Source organism: Erinaceus europaeus, chromosome 15 (genome assembly GCF_950295315.1).
Source record: "Erinaceus europaeus chromosome 15, mEriEur2.1, whole genome shotgun sequence".
NCBI lineage: Eukaryota > Metazoa > Chordata > Mammalia > Eulipotyphla > Erinaceidae > Erinaceus > Erinaceus europaeus.
In genome coordinates this window covers 25,959,840-25,983,694 of record NC_080176.1, presented here as the reverse complement: position 1 = coordinate 25,983,694, position 23,855 = coordinate 25,959,840, and the positions used below count along the sequence as shown (strand labels likewise).

General features: G+C 47.6%; 2 protein-coding genes across 3 annotated transcripts in view; one reads left to right on the top strand and one right to left on the bottom strand.

Moving 5' to 3' along the window:
- STAG3 (STAG3 cohesin complex component) overlaps positions 1–21,784 on the bottom strand; it is a 31,312-nt gene extending 9,528 nt beyond the window's left edge. Inside the window, exons 1-21 of one of the 2 annotated variants that reach the window (XM_060173395.1) lie at positions 21,654–21,784; positions 20,867–20,992; positions 18,875–18,977; positions 18,365–18,481; positions 15,994–16,090; positions 13,677–13,753; positions 12,853–13,057; positions 11,965–12,116; positions 9,504–9,577; positions 7,966–8,089; positions 6,941–7,039; positions 6,687–6,766; positions 6,258–6,365; positions 5,606–5,720; positions 5,355–5,466; positions 5,100–5,203; positions 4,191–4,283; positions 4,012–4,101; positions 1,145–1,345; positions 957–1,027; positions 776–863 (exon numbers count right to left, since the gene is read on the bottom strand). In XM_060173395.1, coding sequence (XP_060029378.1) covers positions 776–863; positions 957–1,027; positions 1,145–1,345; positions 4,012–4,101; positions 4,191–4,283; positions 5,100–5,203; positions 5,355–5,466; positions 5,606–5,720; positions 6,258–6,365; positions 6,687–6,766; positions 6,941–7,039; positions 7,966–8,089; positions 9,504–9,577; positions 11,965–12,116; positions 12,853–13,057; positions 13,677–13,753; positions 15,994–16,090; positions 18,365–18,481; positions 18,875–18,977; positions 20,867–20,985 — 2,229 coding nt within the window. In that variant the 5' untranslated portion in view covers positions 20,986–20,992; positions 21,654–21,784. Of the gene's footprint in view, positions 1–775; positions 864–956; positions 1,028–1,144; positions 1,346–4,011; positions 4,102–4,190; positions 4,284–5,099; positions 5,204–5,354; positions 5,467–5,605; positions 5,721–6,257; positions 6,366–6,686; positions 6,767–6,940; positions 7,040–7,965; positions 8,090–9,503; positions 9,578–11,964; positions 12,117–12,852; positions 13,058–13,676; positions 13,754–15,993; positions 16,091–18,364; positions 18,482–18,874; positions 18,978–20,866; positions 20,993–21,438; positions 21,583–21,653 lie in introns of those variants that run through there. The other variant, XM_060173394.1, reaches the window with a different exon arrangement.
- Positions 21,785–22,070: 286 nt separating this feature from the next.
- GPC2 (glypican 2) lies at positions 22,071–23,689 on the top strand. The gene is made up of 3 exons (XM_060173393.1): positions 22,071–22,409; positions 23,053–23,211; positions 23,469–23,689. Exons 1-3 carry the CDS (start codon positions 22,256–22,258, stop codon positions 23,585–23,587), a joined length of 432 nt encoding a protein of 143 aa, XP_060029376.1. The 5' UTR covers positions 22,071–22,255; the 3' UTR covers positions 23,588–23,689.
- The last annotated feature ends 166 nt before the right edge of the window (positions 23,690–23,855 follow it).

Sequence of the window (23,855 nt, the reverse complement as noted above, 5' to 3'; positions counted from 1 at the left end):
TGGAAAACTGAGACATCAGAGAGAAAGCGGTGGGATGGAGCAATGCAGAAGGAAAGACAGATAGCACACACAAAGCAGTGAAGAGACTAAAGTAATGAAGGAAAGAGAAAATGAAGTGACAGGAGGCCCAGCCCTTCTCTGGCAGAACAAATTCCAGACAATCGTCAGGACTCTTGTGCAGGAGTGCTACCTCTCCTGCTTATACTGTGGTTTCCACTGCTCCTTACTGTCTGACCCCTGGGAAACCAGAGAGGATGCTGTTTCCAGGCATAGGGGAGGACAGTTCTCTCTGACAAGAGAAGATTGTGAGGAACAGCACATGCACGTCTTCCTTTGCATCTATTGCATATCTCTGGGACTGGAGTTGCCCACACATGGCTCTTAAAACTCCTCTGGTTGGGGGCCAGCCGGGTAGTAGCGCAGAGGGTTGAGCGCATGTGCAAGGACCCGTGCAAGGATCCTTGTTCGAGCCCCAGGCTCCCCACCTATGAGGGGGTGGTCATTTCACAAGCGGTGAAGCAGGTCTGCAGGTGTCTATCTTTCTCTCCCCCTCTGTCTTCCCTTCCTCTCTCTATTTCTCTCTGTTTTATCTGACAACGACAGCAATGACAATAATAACAACAGAAACTATAAACAAGGACAACAAAAGAAAAAAAGTGGCCTCCAGGAGCAGCAGATTCATAGTGCAGGCACTGAGCCCCAGCAATAACCCTAGAGGCAAAAACAAAACAAAACAAAAAAACTCCTCTGGTGCCACATCTCCGAGTCTGCTTGCCTGGTGAGGAACCTCTCCTGTATCCACAGCCTTCCGGAGGAGATGATAGCAGGGTTCATAGAGCTCCCAGCGAGTGAGGTCATGAGCGCTTGGAGGAGGAGAAAGGGAAGGGTTACACAGGCACTGGATCGACTTCCACAGACAATGAAGACCATGGCAAGGGAGAAGAGGTGGTGCTCACTTGTAGAAGGCGGAGAGGCGCTTCAGCGTGGCCGCTAGACTGTACACTTCATCCTCATCGAGGAAGGACGACTGAGTGAGAAGGGCCACAGTCAGATTGTCCCAAGAACTTGTAGGTCTGTGTTCCCCCATCTTGTGGCCCTCTCCTACCTAACTTTGGGGTGTCCCACCCTTCAGCTCCATTTGTACCTGCAGCAACTCTTCAACTTCCTGCTGGAAACGGTCAGTCAGCAGTTCCACCAACTGGCTGCGGGCAAAGTCCACACGACCAAAGAAGGTGAATTCGGGGTTACAGAGCAGATAGAGGGCATGAGCTCCAGCTTCAAGTACTGTAGGCTCCGCGTGCTTCACCACCACCTCGTGGAGCTGCTGCAAGAACAGTTCCAGGTGCTGAGAGGAAAGAAATGGCAGGAGAGTGTTATGGGGAGGTAGAGAGAACAGCTCCTCTGAAAGGAAGCAGAGCTGAGGCGGTAATAAACAAGACTGAAAGCATTACAATTCAAAGGTAAGATACCTGAGGAAGGCAAGATTTACCGGTTTTCTAGAACTCAGGTATGTGAGAAGAACCTCAGGTCCTTGCAGGGGAGCACCAAGGTTTAAGAAATGTCCCATGGGGGGGGGGGTCAGGCGGTGGCGCACCGTTAAGCACACATAGTATTATGTGCTTGAATCCCCTCTCCCTATCTGCAGCAGGAACGCTTCACAAGTGGTGAAGCAGGTCTACAGGTGTTTATCTTTTTAAAAAACACTTATTTATTTATTCCCTTTTGTTGCCCTTGTTGTTTATTATTGTTGTACTTGTTGTTGATGTAGTCAATGTTGTTGGACAGGACAGAAAGAAATGGAGAGAGGAGGGGAAGACAGAGAGGGGGAGAGAAAGATAGACACCTGACAAAGGTGCTCAGATTATTAAATGGGGAAAGCAGAGTCTCTTCAACAAATGGTGTCAGAAACAATGGGTTGAAACATGCAGAAGAATGAAACTGAACCACTGTATTTCACCAAATACAAAAGTAAATTCCAAGTTGATCAAGGACTTGGATGTTAGACCACAAACTATCAGATACTTAGAGGAAAATACTGGCAGAACCCTTTTCCGCATAAGTTTTAAAGACATCTTCAACGAAACGAATCCAATTACAAAGAAGACTAAGGCAAGTATAAACCTATGGGACTACATCAAATTAAAAAGCTTCTGCACAGCAAAAGAAACCACTACCCAAACCAAGAGACCCCTCAAAGAATGGGAGAAGATCTTTACATGCCATACATCAGACAAGAGGCTAATAGCCAACATATATAAAGAGCTTGCCAAACTCAACAAGACAACAAAGAACCCCATCCAAAAATGGGGGGAGGACTTGGACAGAATATTCACCACAGAAGAGATCCAAAAGGCCGAGAAACACATGAAAAAATGCTCCAAGTCTCTGATTGTCAGAGAAATGCAAATAAAGACAAATGCAAATAAAGACAACAATGAGATACCACCTCACTCCTGTGAGAATGTTATACATCAGAAAAGGTAACAGCAGCAAATGCTGGAGAGGGTGTGGGGTCAAAGGAACCCTCCTCCACTGCTGGTGGGAATGTCAATTGGTCCAACCTCTGTGGAGAACAGTCTGGAGAACTCTCAGAAGGCTAGAAATGGACCTACCCTATGACCCTGCAATTCCTCTCCTAGGGATATATCCTAAAGAACCCAACATATCCATCCAAAAAGATCTGTGTACACATATGTTCTTGGCAGCACAATTTGTAATAGCCAAAACCTGGAAGCAACCCAGGTGTCCAACAACAGATGAGTGGCTGAGCAAGTTGTGGTATATATACACAATGGAATACTACTCAGCTATTAAAAATGGTGACTTCACTGTTTTCAGCGGATCTTGGATGGACCTTGAAAAAATCATGTTGAGTGAAATAAGTCAGGGGTGCATTGGATCGACCTTCTCGTGGTGCATCCCGTGAGTACCCATTCATTGGGGAAACTGACAATCCTTCCTAGCCAACTGAATCCACATGGATCCCAGTCACTTTCAAAGCCAGCCATAAGCAGCTCCTGACAGCTTTCAAGCTGTTGGTCCTGCTACGCTGTTAACTGGCTATGGAAGAAGGGCAAATGCTAGAAGAAGAAGAAGTCAGAAACAGAAGGATGAATATGGGATGATCTCACTCTCAGGCCGAAGTTGAAAAACAAGACCAGAAAAGAAAACACAAGTAGAACCTGAAATGGAATTGGCATATCGCACCAAAGTAAAAGACTTTGGGGTGGGTGGGTGGGGAGAATACAGGTCCAAGAAAGATTCAGAGGACCTAGTGGGGGTTGTATTGTTATATGGGAAACTGGGGAATGTTATGCATGTACAAACTATTGTACTTACTGTTGAATGTAAAACATTAATTCCCCAATAAAAAGAGAGAGAGAGAGAGAGAGAAAGATAGACACCTGCAGACCTGCTTCACCACCTGTGAAGCGACTCCCCTGCAGGTGGGGAGCTGGGGGCTCAAACTGGGATCCTTATGCCAGTCCTTGTGCTTTGTGCCATGTGAACTGAACCTGCTGTGCTACCGCCTGACTCCTAGGTATTTATCTTTCTCTCTCTCTCTCACCACTCACTTTCTCTCTGTCCTACTGGGTAAACAGAAAGGGGAGAAAATGGCTGCCCGAAGTGATGGATTTGTAGTGCTGGCACCGAACACTGAGCCCTAGCAATAACCTGAAGCAAAAAAAAGGGAAGTCAGGCAGTAGTGCAGCAGGTTAAGCGCACGTGGCGCAAAGCACAAGGACCGGTGTAAGGATCCCGGTTCAAGCCTCTAGCTCCCCACCTGCAGGAGAGCCACTTCACAGGCGGTGAAGCAGGTCTGCAGGTGTCTTTCTCTCTTTCCCCCTCTGTCTTCCCCTTCTCTCTCCATTTCTCTCTGTCCTATCCAACAATGATGACATCAATAACAACAATAACTACAACAACAATAAGAACACAACAAGGACAACAAAAGGGAAATAAAAAAATTTTTTTTAAAAGAAAAGGTATGTCCCATCATTTTCTTCTCACCTTCTCCAAGCGCCTGGTGCAGTAGATGCTGAGGTCAAAGTAGTTGAGAAGCTGAAGAAGAGGAGCCACTTTTTCTGCATCAGCTGAGAACTGTGATGATCAAGAGGAAGAGTCACTGAACAGCTAACACACGGCTAGGCTTTACTCTCCCTCCCAGGCATTGACATGGGCAGCCATACCTTGGCCAGGAGCTGGGGGAGCAGGGGGATGAGATGCTCAGTCAGCTTCATCCTGTCATCAGCTTGAATCTTACGCTCCTTGGAGGTTAAACTCTGGAATCAGAGTGATTTGGGGATTGAGGGAGAAGGAATAAGGACACTGGGCCCACAGGGTGTATTCCTGTGACCTGTACTCTCACACTCTAATTTGCCCAAGGGGGGGGAGGAATTCAGGGAGTCAGGCAGTAGTGCAGTGGGTTAAGCACACGTGGCACAAAGTGCAAGAACAGGCGTAAGAATCCTGGTTCGAGCCTCCGGCCCCCCACCTGCAGGGGAGTCACTTCACAGGCGGTGAAGCAGTTCTGCAGGTGTCTATCTTTCTCTCCCCCTCTCTGTCTTCCCCTCCTCTCTCCATTTCTCTCTGTCCTATCTAACAACGATGATATCAACGACAACAGTAATAAGAACTACAACAACAATAAAAAACAAGGGCAACAAAAGGGAAAATAAATAAATATAAAAAAAGGAATTCAGCAGACATTATATATATGTATATTTCCCTTTTGTCGCCCTTGTTTTTTTATTGTTGTTATTGATGTTGTCATTGTTAAATAGGACAGAGAGAAATGGAGAGAGGAGGGGAAGACAGAGAGACAGAGAGGGGGAGAGAAAGATAGACACCTGCAGACCTGCTTCACTGCTTGTGAAGTGACCCCTTGCAGGTGGGGAGCCAGGGGCTCCAATTGGGATCCTTATGCTGGTCCTTTGCGCTTCTTCGTGCCACCTGCCCTTAACCCACTGCACTATTGCCCAACTCCCCAGACTTCTTTTTTATGAAGAAAGAATCCTCTGAGGGGTATAGAATCTGGAGGGCCCGGCAGTACTTGTGAAGACAGAACATTGCTACCCGCCCGCCTCAACCCATCACACCTTCCTCCCAGTGAGCCGACCGACAGGCGGGTGAGCCTCGGAAGCTTGCCGTACACTGGACAGGAGGATTTCTATCAGCGTGCTCTCCTGTATGTCGCCGAGGTCTGGGGTGACACAATGAAGAATGTAAGTCAGGCACCCTCCCTGCCCAATCTCTTCTCAGCCTCTTACAGCCAGGAAAGGCAGCTTCACTGCTTTCCTACTAGGGTGGAGAAACCCCCACCGCCCTCCCTACCCCACTACCCCGCCACCCACTCTGGTCCGGGTCCTTCTCCAGCAGCAGACTTGTCAGACTCTCCCAGTCCTTCAGGTGAGACCCGGCACAGTCCCACAGGCTGTCCACCAGGTAAGCAGCATGGTCGTGGAGCTGTGGTTATGAGACCGACAACAACATTTCTGGGGGGTGGCGCAAGAATCATCTCTCTCCTCCCCGAAGCACCAGCCCAGCCTTTCCCAACCTGCAGGGCTCCCGCATGATATTCAGAGCGCTTATTTCCATACATCACCTCACTCTCCACAAAGAAGGACAGCAGGAGGTGGAAGAAAGTCCTCTGGGCATGGGGACTGCGGCGCTGTTCTCTACCACCCATTGCCTTTGTCTCACACTCAGGGTAGAAGAGTCTGGCAGAAAGGAAGGATTAGGAAGGGAATAATCACAAGAGAGGAAGAAGCAGTCCAAGGAGAGGCATGAAGGAAAGACAGGTGGTAGTGCACTGGGTTAAACACACATGACGAGAAGCACAAGGACCCTGGTTCCAGCCCCCCACTCCCCTGCAGGGGGGTCAATTCACAAGCAGTGAAGCAGGTCTGCAGGTGTCTATCTTTTTCTCCCTCTCTCTGTCTTCTCCTCCTCTCTCAATTTCTCTGTTCTATCCAACAACAATGACAGCAATAACAACAATAATAATAACAATGATAAACAACAAGGGCAACAAAGGGGGAGAAATAACCTCCAGAAGCAGTGGATTCGTGGTGCAGGCACCAAGCCCCAGTGCTAACCCTGGAGGCACAAAAAAAATAAAAAATAAGGACAGCAGGAGGTGAAAGAGAGGTGACAAGATACCAGGAGGTATGGGGGTCCTTAGGAAGAGCTGCAGAAGGTAAGAGAGGAACCAGCAGAGGTAGGTGTTGAAGGGAGGGCTGAAGAGCCCCACTCACTTCCAGTACAGGAATTCCCCTGCTGCAGAGGCCAGGGCTCGGTTAGAAGCGTACACCACGGGGTAGATGCTCTCACAGTCCGCAGCTGTCAGCACCCCGTCCATGTTCCTGCCAGAGAAAGAGAAAGAGCAGGTGAACCTAGATGTGATCTTCTAGCACCACCGGGGTGAGAAACAGAAAGAAGCAAAACCAAAGATAACTCACAAAGAACTTTGAATGAGGAGCAGAAGATAGAGGAGGATGGACAGTTAGAAGAGAGGAGAAAATTGCCCCCTGGAGCTCTTGCATAACAGGAGTGATTTCTGTCTTTCAACCTGTCTGTGAGAAGAGTTCGCCTTGGGCAGGTGGAAGGGCAGGGCTCTGGCAGGGCCTGTCTGATGCTGCCAACGTAAACAGCTGAGGTGCTTGCCACCACTTCCCGGGACTCACTTCAGGATGAGTGTTAGCAACCTGACGGCCTCCACTGCCACGTCGTACTCTTTGTCCAGGACCATGGAAACCATCCGGTCCTGCAGGAAGGAGAAGATGGTCACTGCTCATTGTACCCAACATGCACGGCACATGCCCTCAGTACTGTAAGCATACCTACAGTATACTAGTGATGCCTACAGACCTGTGAGAGCAACAGAAGAGGGGAGAGGGAACTGAGAGAGCACAGCCTGAGAGCACAGCCCTCATCCTACCTTGAAGCGGCTGGTGAAGAGCTCCAGGCGTGCCGTCAAGTCTCGGTTGCCATACAATCCTTTCAGAGCCTTCAGACACTTGAGACGGACCTCTCGGTGCTATTGAGGACAACAGAGACATGACCAGCACTCTCTACTCAGCTCACCAGAGTCTACACGACTCCATTTCTCATCAGTCATTCTCTGTGGGGTTGCCTTCCAAACTAAGAACTTTAACAACTGATAGCTGTCTTCTTTAAAAAAAAAAATCTGGGAAGTCAGGCCGTAGCGCAGCGGGTTAAGTGCACGTGGCGCAAAGCGCAAGGACCCGCATAAGGATCCCAGTTCAAGCCCTGGCTCCCCACCTGCAGGGGAGTTGCTTCACAGGTGGTGAAGGTCTGCAGGTGTCTCTCTTTCTCTCCCCCTCTCTGTCTCCCCTCCTCTCTCCATTTCTCTCTGTCCTAACAACGATGACATCAATAACAACAATAAGAAAAAACAAGGGCAACAGAAAAAGGAAATAAATAAACATAACAAATATGGATCCAAGCATTAGAAAACCCAGTTAACTGCACATATTACCAAGCACAAGGACTCAGGTTTGAGCCCCCGCTTCCACCTGCAGGGGTGATGCTTCACAAGTGGTAAAGTATGTCTGTAGGACTCTCTCTCTCTCCGTCTCTCTCTCTCTGCCTCCCCCACCCCTCAATGTCTTTCTTTCCTGTCAAATTAAAAAAATAGAAATTAAAATATGAAGAATGTGTCTGCTGGAGTGGTGGATTTGTAGTGCTAGCACTGAACCCCAGTGGTAAAAGCAAACAAACAAACAAAAAAAAAAAACAGCTGAACTGGATAATTGTGACAAAAAGGATCATTTGGCTCCCACTTCTGCTACAAGGCCACCAATAACTGTCTTCCTTCTACAGGGGGCAGTTCTGAGTTCATGCTCTGATCACTGCTTCCTACTGGAACACCATGAACAGCAGATGTCCCCCAGGAAGGGCAGAGGAGGGCAGACAAGGGAAAGAGACTGACTTGACCCTCACCTTATCGTGAAGAGTCCAGCCAATGTATTTCAAATAGCTGTCTGTGAGGAAGGAGGCACTGTAGCTCTGCATCCAAGACCCAAGCTCCTCAATGCAGATAGCACGGATCTCAGGAAGGACATCCCTAGGCAGAGATCAATCAGCCCCTGCATCTTCAAAGTCATTTTCTAGACTACCAGATATTTCCATTTCCACAGGAGAAACTGTTTTTCTTAACACCATATATCTTTCATCTTCTCTCTAAAGGTCAAGCTTCTGGGCTTGGCTCTTGTGACTCTCTTCCCCACCCATCTTCCCACTTCCGCTGCTCTTAGTATGACAAATGTATGTGTAGACGCATATGTTTTCCCTCTGTAACTCTACTTCAAAATTGGAGAACCAGGGAGTCGGGCGGTAGCGCAGTGGGTTAAGCGCATGTGGCGTGAAGCGCAAGGACCAGGGTAAGGATCCCGGTTCGAGCCCCTGGCTCCCCACCTGCAGAGGAGTTGCTTCACAGGCGGTGAAGCAGGTCTGCAGGTGTCTGTCTTTCTCTCCCCCTCTCTGTCTTCCCCTCCTCTCTCCATTTCTCTCTGTCCTAGCCAACAACGACAACATCAAGAACAACAATAATAACTGCAACAACAATAAAAAAATGGCAACAAAAAGGAAAATAAATATTAAAAAATAAAAGAACCGAAGTCCAGCAACTAGTTGGGTTTGCCCCTTGCCATTTCTTGGCCCAGTTTCAAAGCCAGATGCAGGATGGGAGCACCATGTCACCCAGAGAATGATGGTGCCAATGGTGCAGTGGGGTCTCTCGCTCTTCCATCTGAAATAACAATAATGTAAAACTTGGCCCAAGAGTGTGGAACCATCCTTGTGCAATGCCACACGGGGTAGAAGGGTAAAACAAGGTAAATCAACTTTGTACAATCTATAGTGGTTCTGCCAAAAATCTTTCTTGCCTGAGGCTCCAAAGTTCAATTCTCAGTACCACCATAAGCCAGAGCTGAGCAGGGCTCTGGCTAGTATGCACATGTATGTGTGTCTCTCACCAAAATAAAAAAAACACAAAGAAACATATTTATAAAATAAATGAACTGAAAGGGTCTGGAAAAGCAAAGGCTGAAATATATCTAGGCGTGAGAAATAAAAGCAGATGTTCTCTTAACTCTGATTCTTAACTCTCCCAGCTGTGTGAACAGGATGAGTCCCCTGCTGTCAGCACAGATAGAGTAGGCAGGCCATGAACTGCATGTGTCCCTCAGAGCTCATCTCCAGCCCCAAGAAGATGGGGGAGGAAAGTCTTGGGCAAAGCTGGGCAGAACACTCAGTAGCACTTTATCTGACTTTTCTCCCATAGAGATTACAAGGCCCTTTGAAGGGGGGGGATAAACGAAGCCTTGGGCTAAGCGGAAACATCTGTTGTTAAGAGTTTCTGCTTGAGCTGTTGGCTGTGGGTCTGACCAAATGACTGGAGGCTGATGGGAGCATTGCTGCTTCCTCACACTCCATCACCAAGGACCCGATGTTTCAAGCAGGGAAGCCCATTAACTCACCGGTACCGATGTACAAAGACACCCTTGAAAAGAGCATTCATCATCCCTTCAATCTCCTCCTGATGCTCTTGGAGCTGGAGAACAGAGAGGTACGGTTTGTCTCTCGAGCCCCAGCAGTGTAAGGTCCCAGAAAAATGCCTTCCTATTTATTACATGACCTGCTCTGGACCCCTACTGTCCTCTTTTCCCTTTCAAATCTTGTAATCATGGGAGAGGCTGTGTGATCGGCAAATGCTTCAGAGGCTGTGTTTAGAAGAAAATATCCTCATGATCCAGGAGGTGGCACAGTGGCTAAGGGACTTGACTCTCAAGCATGAGGTCCTGAGTTCAATCCCCAGTAGCACGTGTACCAGAGTGATGTCTGGTTCTTTCTCCTATCATTTCTCATGAATAAATGAATAAATAAAATCTTTAAAAAATATTCTCAATAGTCAGGTTATGATTGGCTCTCAGTGGCTGGTATATTTCTCTAGTTCTGACTTACTGTAATTGAGAAAATGAATTTTTAATAATTGCAGCTTGTTTGGTAGATACGGAATAAACAAAGGAGCAGCTGGATGCACATTTACTATAAGAAGGCGGCATCTAAGAAGTTCTGGCCCCTCCCCACCTGCAGGGGAGACACTTCATGAGCAGTGAAGTAGGTCTGCAGATGTCAATCTTTCTCTCTTCCCTCAATTTCTCTGTCCTATCAAATAACAATAAAAAAAAACCACAAGTAGTTCATTGAGAAAAAGAAAGATTCAAGGACTTAGTACATTTATAAGAGAAAGAGAGAAAATAGCAGAGAGGAAGAGACTAAAGTAAAATGAAAATTTCTAATAGAAATTTTTTTTAATATTTATACTATTCATAGATTAAGATCAAAGACTAGCCAAGCATACATAAGACTTTCATATTATACAGATAATAAAAATAACAAAACAGAACAGGGGACAATTATTTGGCTGCGAAGAGATCTCTGGTGAGGGCTGGGAAAACACTCAGTATAGTCAAGCACAGCGAGTGACCCTCAACTACGAGGGAAGGGAATCAATGTTAGTCTTACAATTATTGCTTGCAAGGTTCAAGCACAGTAAAATTTGGTTGGGGCTTGTGTCATATACATATATCAATCTTGGTATTTTTTTTTAAGTTTAAAAGGAACAAAAACCGAGTACCTACTACCTACAATGTTACAGAATTTATGCATCATCTCATTTCATCTTTATAAAAATAACAGAATTCTCGGGAAGTTGGGCGGTAGCACAGCAGATTAAGCGCACATGGCGCAAAGCGCAAGGACCAGCTTAAGGATCCCAGTTTGAGCTCCAGGCTCCCCACCTGCAGGGGAGTCGCTTCACAGGCGGTGAAGCAGGTCTGCAGGTGTCTGTCTTTCTCTCTCCCTCTGTCCCCCCTCCTCTCTCCATTTCTCTCTGTCCTATCCAACAATGACGACAACAATAAAATAGCAAAATAATAATAATAAATAACAGAATTCTCCTCCTTTCTAAGGAAAAAGAAACTCTATTAGGGGAATGTGGGAATATGCCCTTATGACAATGAAAGTCCTGTAAATCAATACTACCTCAAAGTGATCATTGGAGTGGGGAGGAGGAGGGAACAGGACTGAAGCTTAGCAAGGTTATATAACATTAAGGATCTAGTAGTTAACTGGATTAGAATTTAAACTGGGGAGTGAATGAAAGGTCTGTGCCCTTTCTGTTCCTTGAACACTTGGCCTCCATTGTCAGTGGCTGGCATTTCATTCTCTGGTGGTGGCCTGTACACCACACAGCAAAGGCAACTGAACTCCTCGTGGGGCTAGGAGGGGTGCACTCGGTTAAGCGCAGACATTACCATGCTCAAGGACCAGGTCCCCTCCCCAGTACCCTGCACAAGTGGTGAAATAGAGCTGCAGGTGTCTCTCTTTCCCTCTCCTTCCCTATTTCCCCCCTTCTCTGTCATTTTCTCTTTGCTTTATCAATTAAAAATTTAAAAAAAAAAAACTGGGCAGGTGTAGATAGCATAATGGTTATGCAAACAGACTCTCATGCCTGAGGCTCCAAAGTCCCAGGTTTAATCCTGCACCACCATAAGCCAGAGCTAAGCAGTGCTCTGGTAAAAAAAAAAAAAAAAAAAAACTTAATTCTTTGTATGGGATAGAGAACAGCATTTTAACACTGCTATATGTTTATGTTACTGATAACAAATGTGGACGGGGGAAACTGAGCCAAAACGGAATTACAGCACTCTTAAGATTTACTCTAAATTAGAAATGATACAATTGAACCCACATACCCAAACCAAGCAAGCATGCAAGTACCTGTAACAAACTGAGTCTATTAAAACTACCACCAGGCTCCCTTATCAAGACCTGAAAGGCTTCTGGGGGGGCGGGGGGGGGAGGGTGTGCCTTACCAGAAAGAATCCTCTGGGGACTGGTGGAGGCTGCAGGGGAGAGGCAGGAAACACTGCTTACCTCTTTGCGCTTCTCTAGCAGGCTCTCCAGTCTCTCCGGTGCTCTCTGTCCTGGCCCCTTGTTCCTTTCAGCATCATACTGACGCTGATTGTTGTCTTTGTGCAGGCTCAGCTGAAGGGCAACTCTCACCAGGGAGGTCATTAGCTTCATGGCTTTGCATCAGGAAAAAATGGTAAGGGAATCATTACTTAAGCCAGTGGACAAAGGTTGGATTCAAAACCATGCAAAAATAAGGCAGCAAAAATGCAAAGACCTAGAGCCTGGTGACATTAAAACCTGAGACTAGGGGACCAGACGATGGTGCAGCGGGCTAAGGGCATATGGTGCAAAGCCAAGGACCCGGCTTGAGCCCCCAGCTCCCCAAGTGGTGAAGCAGGTCTGTAGTGTCTATCTTTCTCTCCCTCTCCTCTCTTGATTTTTCTGTCCAATAATAATAACAACAATAACAAATAACAACAAAAATAGAAGAAATGGCTGCCAGGAGCAGTGGATTCGTAATGCAGGCACCAAGCCCCAGTGATAACACTGGAGGAAAACAAACAAACAAACACCTAAGACTAATAGTTCTGAAGCTGACTTTTTTTTTTTTTGTCTTTAACTCTTCTGAGATTCTTTTAGCCCTTAGCATGCTTCTATGGTGAGAGAGGAGAAAGATGTTAATTCTGATCAATTTTACCATCACTTTTCCTTTTTACAACTGTACTAGTGAGAAACTAAATTGAGAACAGATAAAATCAGCATGGCCTTGAAATAAAGAGACAGAGAAAGATCTCTGGTGGAGACTAGCTGTTTGAACTCAGATCCTTCCACATGGCGGTGTGTGCACCAGTGCCCTGCTGTCCCCCTCCTCCACTGGCCCTCAAACACAGCATGAAACGGGGTGTTTACCAGCTAGGGTGCTAGTATGGCGGAAGGCACGAACTTGGGAGTCTGAGAGGCCAGTGAGCAGGGAGATGAGGTTGTCCATCGGGAAGCCATCATAGAGGAGGCTGTACTGGCACTGATAGACCAGCGTTCTCACAAACTCACAGAAGCTGCCCTGGAACTTCTTCCAGAAGGCACCTGGAGCCATCAGAGGATAATCTCCTGAGTCCTACAAAAGGGTTTATGAAAAGAATGGGAAAGTCATTACTGACCTATGAAGCCACAGGGAGTTTGGATGTCAAAACTCAATAGTATAGTAAAAATGCCTATTTACCTCACTTCTCACTTTAAACTCTAAAAGCATAGGTAATACTCATGGGCCCCTTTTTTATTGAGGTGGTTGATGCTTTACAGTGGTCACTGACACATGCACCACACCCCCCGAATTTCCTTCCTCCCTCCCCCTCCTTCCTCTAAGTCCTTTGCTTTGGTGCCATACACCATGTCCAGTCCATATTTCACTTTGTGCTTTCCCTCCCTGTCCCTATTTGTCAAGTTCCACTTATAAGTGAGATCACTCGGTATCCATCTTTCTCTTTTTGGTGTATCTCACTTAATATGATGTCCTCAGGTTCCAGCCAAGAAGTTTCAAAGGAGATGGCTTTGTCATTTTTAATAACTTGAGTAGTATTCCATCCTGTAAATATATTATGGGTCCCTTTTGCCCCTCAAGAAACCTAACTCTTCATTCTAAAAGCTATTTTACTTCTCAGAAGGGGGGGGGGCGTGATAATGGGCTTTGTATTTTAAAATAAGAAGAGCAAAGGGCTCCTGGCCATCTTTCCCACCTCATTAAACTGTTCTGTTAGGTGCTGGATGATCTCTGAGTTGGACATCTTCTTGAACATCTCTGGGGTCACAGTGCCTGAGGATTGGAGGAGAGGAGGCTTTTTTAAAAACAATTTTTTAGATATTTATTTATTCCCTTTTGTTGCCCTTGTTGTTTTATTGTTGTAGTTATTACTGATGTCATTGTTGTTGGATAGGAGAGAGAAATGGAGAGAGGAGAAGAAGACAGAGAGGGGGGATAGAAAGATAAGACACCTGCAGACCTGCTTCACTGCTTGTGAAGCAACTCCCCTGAAGTTGGGGAGCCGGGGGTTCGAACCAGGATCCTTACTCCAGTCCTGGCGCTTTGTGCCACATGCACTTAACACACTGCACTACCACCAGACTCCCAGAGAGGAAACTTTTATAAGGAAAGCACCAGAAGGGAGCTGGGCGGTAGCGCAGCAGGTTAAGTGGACATGGCGCAAAGCACAAGGACCAGCTGAAGGATCCCGGTTCGAGCCCCCGGATCCCCATCTGCAGGGGTGTCACCTCACAAGCAGTGAAGCAGGTCTGCAGGTGTCTATCTTTCTCTCCCTCTCTCTGTCTTCCCCTCTGCTCTCCATTTCTCTCTGTCCTGTCCAACAACATCAATAACAACAATAATAATAAAACAAGGGCAACAAAAGGGAATAAATAATTTTAATATATGCTTTTTTTTTAAAAAGAAAAAGGAAAGCACCAGAATACTGTGACTATTTACATATTCATCTGAAGAAAATGAGGGAGTATACTTTTTTAGAAACTATGTAAGGAATCAAAAGGCCCAATTTCTAGTCATAAACCTGCCACCATCAGTGTATCTGCTTCAGAACAATCTCTCTAGAAAACTGAAAGAAAGCAAGCAGTAAAAATCCATGGTTTAAAAATCTCAAATAAAAAACTATAGTCATGGGCCCTTTGGAATATAACTAAACTAGGCCTACTAGTTATCTTCAAAACGGAGACCCCAAATCTTCATCTGCAATATTCCAGCCTTTAGGTTCAGGATTAGTCAACAATTTGTTTGGTTTTATATATTAACTCGTGTTCAGCCACCAGGTTCCAGATGCTACCATGAGTTAACAGGACTTCCCGGGGCAGATGACTCCATAATGTATCCTGGAGCCCCACCTCCCCAGATCCCTGCCCCACTAGGGAGAGGTGGGGCTGGGAGTATGGATCAATCTGGCAATGCCCATGTTCAGTGGGGAAGCAATTACAGAAGCCAGAATCCCCCACCTTCTGCACCCCATAATGACTGACTCTGGGTCCATACTCCCAAAGGGTTAAAGAATAGGAAAGTTATCAAGAGAGAGAGGATGGGATACAGAGTTCTGGTGGTAAGAACTGTGTGGAGTTGTACCCCTCTTATCCTATGGTTTTGTCAGGGTTTCCTTTTTATAAATAAACATTAAAAAAAACTAGCAGACAAAGTTACCCCCAGATTCTGAGTTATTTTAAAAGCAAGCTGTTTTGAGATTACATTCCCCAACAAATTATGTCATGGTCTCTGGGGAGCTGAGACCCACAGCTTCAGTGAGGAGATACGGGGTGAGAGAGCTAAGAAACAAGGAGTAAGAACATGAAAGCTGTGGCCCTGGAAGCGGCACAGTGGATAAGGCAGTGGACTCTCAAGCATGAGATCTTTTGTCAGATTCCCGGCATTGCATGTGCCCTTGATGCTTTGGTTAGCTCTTGCTCTCTCGCCTCTGTTGTCAGTGAATAAATAAATCTTAAAAATAAAAGATCATGGGAGTCAGGCGGTAGCGCAGCGGGTTAAGCACATGTGGTGCATAGTGTTAATGGACCGGCATAAAGATCCCGGTTCAAGCCCCCACCTCCCCACCTGCAGGGGAGTTGCTTCACAGGCAGTGAAGCAGGTCTGCAGGTGTCTATCTTTCTCTCCCCCTCTGTCTTCCCCTCCTCTCTCCATTTCTCTCTGTCCTATCCAACAACGACGACATCAATAACAACAACAACTACTACAACAATAAAACAAGGGCAGCAAAAGGGAATAAATAAATATTTTAAAAATAATAAAAATAAAAGATCATTTCATGTAGAAAAAGGAAGAGTAAAGCGTGTCTACTGGTTCATTTTCAGATGTGGGGATGCCATTAGCAGGATTAGCTATTTTCCCCTGGGGGTCTTATCTCCAAACCAAGAATTTCCTACTGGATCACACCCCTATTTACCAATCAAAAGTAGCAATTCTGATGCCTCGCTCTTCTCCCTTTACTTTGGAAATGTTTGCTCCTACACATCTAGTGGAGGGAAAGGACAGGAGGTTCTTACCTTTACATCCACAAGACTGGACGAAAAAGTTAATGAGCTCGAGGAATCCTGCATCTTGGTCTTGCTTGTAGCTATCCAGCCACTCGTCCACCAAAGACTAGGAAAACAATGTGGATGATTTCTATTTCTGACAATGACAGAGTAAAGTCCCAAGTGACCTTCCCAGTCAAAGTCACATTCTCATTAGAGTACTGAAAGCATCTTTTTTTTTTAAAAAAGATTTCATTTATTTATGAGAAAGATAGGAGAGAGAAAGAACCAGACATCACTCTGGCACATGTGCTGCCAGGGATCAAACTCAGGACCTCATGCTTGAGAGTCCAAAGTTTTACCACTGTGTCACCTCCTAGACCACATGAAAGCATCTTTTAAATATATATTGCTGGGGCTGGGCAGTAGCACAGCGGGTTAAGCACATGTGGCGCTAAGCGCAAAGGACCGGTTTAAGGATCCCAATTTGAGCTCCCACCTGCAGGGGGTTCGCTTCACAAGCGGTGAAGCAGGTCTACAGGTGTCTTTCTCTCTCTCCCCCTCTTTCCCTCCCCTCTCCATTTCTCTCTGTCCTATCCAACAACAATGATAGCAATAACAATAATAATAACCACCACAACGATAAACAACAAGGGCAACAAAAGGGAAAAAATAGCCTCCAGAAGCAGTGGATTCATAGTGCAGGCACCAAGCCCCAGCAATAACCCTGGAGGCAAATATATATATATATATTGCTCAGTAGGAATGGAAGGTAGAATTTCATGTCAGTGTGTGACAGTTGAAATCCTGGGATGCAGGCAAGCTAGACTTTCCACTAAATACAAATTCACAGCAGCTGTCCTGGAACTTCTAGGCCAAAAGAACTCCAACATACAGAGCTCCATGGAAAAGGAACAGTTTATAGTAAAGTCTTAAAAACAAGATACTGAAAGTGACAACCAGCAGGAAAGAAAACACAGGAGAATTATACTCACAAACTTTAAACAATGAAGCTGACACATCTTATGCAATTATAATTAAACAAATGAAAGAAAATATGAAAACACAAAAAAGGACTAAACAAAATTTAGATGTAGAAAATATAATAGGGGCTGGGTGGTGGCACCCCTGGTTGAGTGCACATGTTACAATGTGCAAGGAGCCAAGTTCAAGCCTCCAGTCCCCACCTGCAGAGGGAAAGCTTCACGAATGGTGACGCAGGGCTGCAGATGTCTCTCTGTCTCTCTCTCTCTCTCCCTCCCCTTTCAATTTCTATCTTTCTCTTATCATTTCAAGGATTCACTCCATGTTCTTAGATTTCTTTCTTGATATAACTTATGTTCACTATGTTATCTTGCAAAATGTAGACAATAAATCAAGTTTTTTTATTATTTTTTTATTGCCACCAGGATTATTGCTTAGGTTCAGTATCAAAATACTGGCACTATGAATCTATTGTTCCTAGTGGCTAGTTTTCCCCCTTCCTTAATTTTTTTTTTTTTTTTTTGCCTCCAGGGTTATCGCTGGGGCTCGGTGCCTGCACCACAAATCCACTGCTCCTGGAAGCCATTTTTTCCCATTTTGTTGCCCTTGTTATTGTTGCCATTGATGTTGTTGTTGGATAGGACAGAGAGAAATTGAGAGAGGAAAGGAAGACAGAGAAGGGGGAGAGAAAGATAGACACCTGCAGACCTGCTTCACTGCCTGAAGTGAACCCCCCTGCAGGTGGGGAGCCAGGGGCTTGAACCAAGATCCTTATGCCGGTCCTTTGTGCTTGGCACCATGTGTGCTGAAGCCGCTGTGCTACTGCCTGACCCCCCTTCCCACTTTTTCTATTTGAAAGGACAGAGAGAAATTGAGAGGGAGAGAAAGTGAGAGGAGGACACCTGAAGACCTGCCTCACCACTCATGAAATGTCCCCCTGTGCAGGTGGGGAGCAGGAGCTGGAACATGGGTCCTTGTGCATTATAGTATGTGCATTCAGCTGAGCGCACCACCACCTGGCTGCCCCAGGAAATCAAGTTTGTACACAGTTATTCTCTTCCACCCTAGAAAGAATGAGATGGTGTGTAGACAAGGATGGGGGCGGGCCAAATGTTACGTGCACATAATACCAAGCACAAGGATCCTGGCTCAAGCCCCCGGCTCCTCACCTGCAGGGGGGACACTTCACAAGCAGTGAAGCAGTTCTGCAGGTGTCTCTCTTTCTCTCTCCCTCTCTACCCACCCCTCCTCTCTCAGTTTCTCTCTGTCCTATCCAACAAAATGGAAAAAATGTCTGCCAGGAGCAGTGGATTCATAGTGCTGGCACCAAGCGCCAGGCATAACTCTGGAGGCATAAATAGATAAGTAAATAAATAAATAAGAATGTTTAAAAAAGAAAAGGATGAGACAGTTTTACCTGCATGTCACTTTTGGCAGCTCTCACAGCATCGAACAGATCACTGGCTGGTGGCTCTGCCTTTTTCTGTCTGTGACCATGGATCATTCGGGACCCCTTCTTTGGCTGCTTTGCCACCTGTAGTATAAAGAGATAAGGAATATTTCTTGAAAGTGAAAGTAACATTAGCATTTGGGTCTCATTGTTACCAAATAACTTGGCTCAACCTGCCAATGCTGGGCCTCTAACACAGAACTGAGATTGTCTACAAAGCCGAAATGACCTATTTTCATATTGTGAACTTTATTATTTCTACTTTCATTTAAGTTTTTTAACACTGCTATGCTCCCTTTATATCCTAATATGCTCACCTCTTTATTTTCTCTTCAAAATTGGCCTCCTTTCTTTCATCCCTTCACACTTTAAATCTAGCTCTTTCATCTAACAGTCCGAGTCTCTTGGGGTGTTTTTTTTTTTTTTTTTCATTTCTCAGGCTAGATTTTAAAAAGCAAACAAAGTTGACTAACTCACCGGGGTTGATCTGAGTGGTCTTTTTGCGGCTCTTTTCTTCACGTTGCATCTCAAGCTGTCTTCAAAGTCACTGCCTTCACCAGCTGACAAAGAGTCACTGTCCCTATGAGAATGGTCATCCTTAGAGACAGCAGCCAGTACCTCTAAGTGTGGTGTAAGTAAACTTGTTTTGTCTAACTGCTGCTCCCTTCACATGAAAAATATATTCATATTTCTTTGAAACAAGCTGGCACCTGATAGTAGAAGCCAGCTTGTAAATGAAGACTTTCACATGAATAAAACAATGAAGAAAAATGAGGAAATGGGGTGAGTCAAAGACAAAATTTCCCTGGTGTGTGTGAGTGTATGTATATAACAAATGACGTTCATGTAAGCAGGCAGATGGTCACTAGCATGTAAATTAACAGTATAGATCAACAAGTCCTATAAGACTCAGGAGGCAACAGGAGACTACTGTCCCTGAAGTTCAGTTTTGCCCCATAAAGCATAACCATGGCGCTGATTAAAGCCTCTGACTTAGTCTGTTCCCATCTGGGCAGGTCTGAGAGGTAGAGTGGCAGCAGCAGTGTCAGACCTACAAGCAGGAGGGACTGTTGTGCTCGAGTGGTGCTCTCTGCCATTAATAAGTAAATCTTTAAACAAATTTTTAAAAAAGCAGTTCTGAAAAGGCCAATTAAAGTAGCCAGGAGATAAATCAGATCTTGTATGAGATGTTACCCAATCAAAATAAGATAAGGTATACTGTTGTGGCCTTCACAGAATAAACTCATAGACACAAGTACGGACAAGATGTACCTGCTTACAGAATCTGAAAATAAAGAAATGACAGGACAGCAAAAACAACAGACAAATACGGACAAAAGTTTGGATCCAGGAGGAGGCTTAGTGTAACTAGTGCAGGAGGGTTTGATCACATGGAAGCACCATGGACAGTACCAAAAAACCCTCCCAGACAGTGGGGTGGTGCCCCCCACCTTTTTCTCTTAAAATGCAAAATAAAATAGGAGGAGGCAGCCCAGCCATATTATGTGTGGGAAAGGTCTGGGTTCCTTCAAGTACCAGGTTACAAAAAAAAAAAAAAAAGGATATACTATCTGACACTTGGCAGTAAACTCTTGGGAATGGGTAGTGGCTCAGCCAGTAAAATGTACTCATCACTTTGTGCAAGGACCAGGGTCCAAAGCCCATTCCTCACCTGCAAGGGGAAATCTTAATGAATGGTGGAGCAGTACTGCATGTATCTCTGTATTTTCCTGTCTCTTATCTCTATCAAAAATTAAAAGAGGAAAAAAAAAGAGGAAAATGGCCACCAGGAATGGAGGAGTCCCACAAGCACCGAGCCCCAGTGATAATCCTGGTGGGGGAAAAATAAAGCTAGGGGCCCAAGTAGTGGTGCACCTGGTCAACTGCACACATCACTGTGTGTGTGGACCTGGGTTCAAGCCCCCAGTCCCCACCTTCAGGGGGAAAGCTTCATAAGTGATTCCCCTCCTCCTCCTTCTCTCTCAGCTTCTGTCCCTAACCAAAATAAAACAAATAAAATCTCTCTCTCCTGGTCCCCCCAAAGGGGTGTGCGTGCTGCTGAGCCTATAAACATGTTTAAGGAAGGTTCAGACAAGTTGGACATTACATTTAGAAAAGGACACATTGGGGCCGGGTGGTGGCGCACCTGGTTGAGCGCACATGTTACAATGCGAAAGGACCCAGGTTTGAACCCCCAGTCCCCACATGCAGGGGGAAAACTTCGTAAGTGATGAAGCGTGCTGCAAGTGTCTCTCTGGCTCTCACTCTCTCTATCCCTCCTTCCCTCTCAATTTCTGTCTCTATCCAATAAAAAAAATAGAATAAAAAAATAAAAAATAATAATTTTAAATAAAAAAGGACATGTTATTCTATTTCTTTTTTTTTTCTTCCAGAATACTTTTTTGTAGGCCTAACACCATGGGGCTAGTCCCAAACAAGATGGCCCAGAACCTAGCCCCCCCAACTCACCCCTGCAGAGGCCGGGCGTAGCCCCGCACACCCGGGATCTGTACCGGGGCAGAAGGTGCCGGGCTCAGCGCCCCCGGGGACGGCAGCGGGGAGGAAGAGGACGAGCGCAGGGTCGGCATGGCGGTCCTAAGGGGGAGATGAAGGGGCTCCTGTCCCCACTGCCCCCGACCGCCCGGCTCCCCTCTCATCCCCAAACGAGGGACGAGCCCCCGAGTCCGGGGCCCACTTTGGGAGCGAGGGGAGGGATTTAAACTCACCCCAGCGCCCTGATTCAGAGCAGGGGTGCTCCCGGGGAGGGCACCCAACAGACCCCCGTCCGTCTGGCGCCACCGGGTCCCCGCGTGGGAGGGAGGGTCCCTGACTTCTGGGGCTGGGGAGGGGTCTGAAAGCCGAGGCGGAGCGGGAGCCCACCTCAGGGGGCCCCTAGGGCGGGGGGAGGGGAAGGCCCCAGGCTGGGCTTTCCGCGCCTGCGAACAGGGCCGCAGAAGTGACTGACCCGGTCGTCTAGGGAGGGCCAAGGGCTCGGACCCAAAGGTGGGGGGTTCTATTCTCAAGGAGACGAGGGGCCTCACTGTCTGAGCCCACAACAGTACTTCTGGTGGAGGAGGATCCTGCGGGGTTGTGCGGTCACCCCAACTCCGGCCGTGATGCCCTCTGCCTTCCAGTCCGGCCGCGGGGGAAGAGACCGCAGGAAAGCGCGGGAAGGCACGAGATACGTCGTGCGCAAGCGCAAAGCCAACGGTTTGAGAACCCGGCTGGACAATTGTCGCGAGAGCTGCGCGCATACCAGCTGTTGCCCGCCACGTTCCAGTCACGCAGCTCTGGCAGCCTCCTGCCGCCGCCAAATCATCAACGGGTCCGCCCTATCACGTGGCTTCGGGTGTGAGGACCGCCCACTCTTATCAGGCCCCGCCTCCTCCCAATTTTCCCCTCTAGTGACTGAACTTCACATTAGCCTAGTCTCTCTTCCTCAACTGCGATAGGCTGAATTCCACCCAGGCCCCGCCTTTCGAACCTGATGACCACGCCCCCAGATATAGGCCACACCCCTTCGCCCCCAAACTCCTGGGTTCTGGTTTAGCCCCGCCCCCGCCGAGCTCCCCTCCCAGTATTGGCTTAGTTTCTGCCGTGGCCCCACCCCCGAGGCCTGCTCCAGGCTATTATTGGTGGGGCCCCGCCCCGGGCCCCGCCCCCTGCCCGGCTCCAGGCTCCCATTGTCTCGGCAGATGCCGCCTGGTCCAGCGATCGTGCTGGGCGTTCAGTTTTCTGAGGTCGTGTTCTTTCTCTGGCCGGCCGGGTGGTCCCGCGGCCGAGGAGAGGCTTTCTGAATCGGTGCGGCTCTTCTTTCTACCTTGGGATCCACTTTGCCGTCCCGGGGCAGCAGCAGTTATGTCCGCGCTGCGCTCTCTGCTGCTTCTGCTGCTGCCTCTGTGTCCCGGTCCCGGGAGCGAGGCAAAGGTCACCCGGAGTTGCACTGAGACCCGACAGGTGCTGGGGGCCCGGGGATATAGCTTAAGCCTACTCCCTCCCGCCCTGATCGCAGGTGAGGAGAAAGAAGACAAGAGAAGTGGGGGCGAGGGAAGGGGACGGGGGCGGGTCCTCCCCATCGCACAATAACTCTCTTCCCTTTCAGAGCAACTGGCTCAATAGTCTTTCCATCCCGGGGTAACAAAGCCTCCCTCTCCTCTTCCTCCTCCTCCTCCTCCTACTGAACTTCCTTCCCAAGAGGATCGCAGTACCGCTCCCGCGGGTCGCGGGTCACAGAATAGGTCTCATTCCACCCCGATACCCCAGGAATCCCTTTCTAGGAATTCGCATCGCCTTCTGTGCCTATTTTTTCACAGCTATTTCTTTGAGCCCTCATCTCTGACAATACTTTCTAGCTTCCCAAGTAACCCCACTCCCCCAAATTCCAATTATTCCCATAGGAGCCATCCTGTAAGTCTTTTGAGACCTGGAATATGTGGTGTTGAGGACACTCTGGCCACTCATTTGGTCCATCACAGTAGACTTGGGTTGGGGACCAAGACAAGAAGGAAGGAACAGGGTCAGGTGGGGATGACGGGGCAGACAATAGAAAAGAGACCAGACAGGTGGAAGAAGAGGGGTGGTCCCAGAGAGGACGGGAGAAGGAAGAAAGCCCACACTGTCACCTCCCACCGTTGCTGCCTGTCTCCCCTGCTTAGGTGAGCACCTCCAGACCTGTCCCCAGGAGTACACCTGCTGTTCCAGCGAGATAGAGCAGAAGCTGACCTGGGAGACCGAGACCATCTTCCGAGGTCTGGTGGAGGAGAGTGGCTCCTTCCTGGTCCACACACTGGCTGCGAGGCAGAGAAGATTTGACGGTGAGGCCTTGGCGTCCCCAGCTCTGGTCTCACACACACCTCCTGCCTGGGCTCTGGACTCCAGCCATTGCCCAGTGCCCTCTCCCTCTGCCTTCCCTCCAGGCAGCCCAGCCCAGCCTAGCCTATCCACCTCACTCAGGCTCTCTCCAGGGTCCTGTCTGCCCCTCCAGCCCAGTCATATACCCCAGTCTCTTGCCTCTACCCTTCCACTGCTCCATTCTCCTCTCAGCCCATACCCATCTCTGCACTTGCCACAGAGATTTTCCGGCAGATGCTGGCATCAGCGGAGCAGTCCCTGACCGTGAGCTTCCAGCGGGTCTACAGCCACGTCCTGTTTTCCCATCACACCCCCCTTGTTCAGTGGCCTCTTCACTAGGCTGCGGGACTACTACGAGAGGTCCGGGGAGGGGCTCGACGATGCCTTGGTGGACTTCTGGGCACAGCTCCTGGAGAGAGTGTTCCCCATGCTGTACCCACAGTTCTCCTTCACCCCTGAGTATCTCTTCTGCGTCACGCGCCTCGCCTCCTCATCAGATGGGGTTCTGAGGCCCTTTGGGGACTCTCCCCGCCGCCTCCGTATACAGGTGAGGGACCCCAACATCTTGAACTTCAGGTCCCTCTGACCTAGTGACCTCCAACCCAGT

What these genes read in the sequence shown, in the direction of transcription:
- GPC2 (XM_060173393.1), top strand. Translation starts at nt 22,256, where the DNA reads ATGTCCGCGCTGCGCTCTCTGCTGCTTCTGCTGCTGCCTCTGTGTCCC. An exon ending in CCCTCCCGCCCTGATCGCAG is followed by an intron (nt 22,410 to 23,052) that starts GTGAGGAGAAAG and finishes TCCCCTGCTTAG; the next exon opens with GTGAGCACCTCCAGACCTGT. An exon ending in GAGGCAGAGAAGATTTGACG is followed by an intron (nt 23,212 to 23,468) that starts GTGAGGCCTTGG and finishes CACTTGCCACAG; the next exon opens with AGATTTTCCGGCAGATGCTG.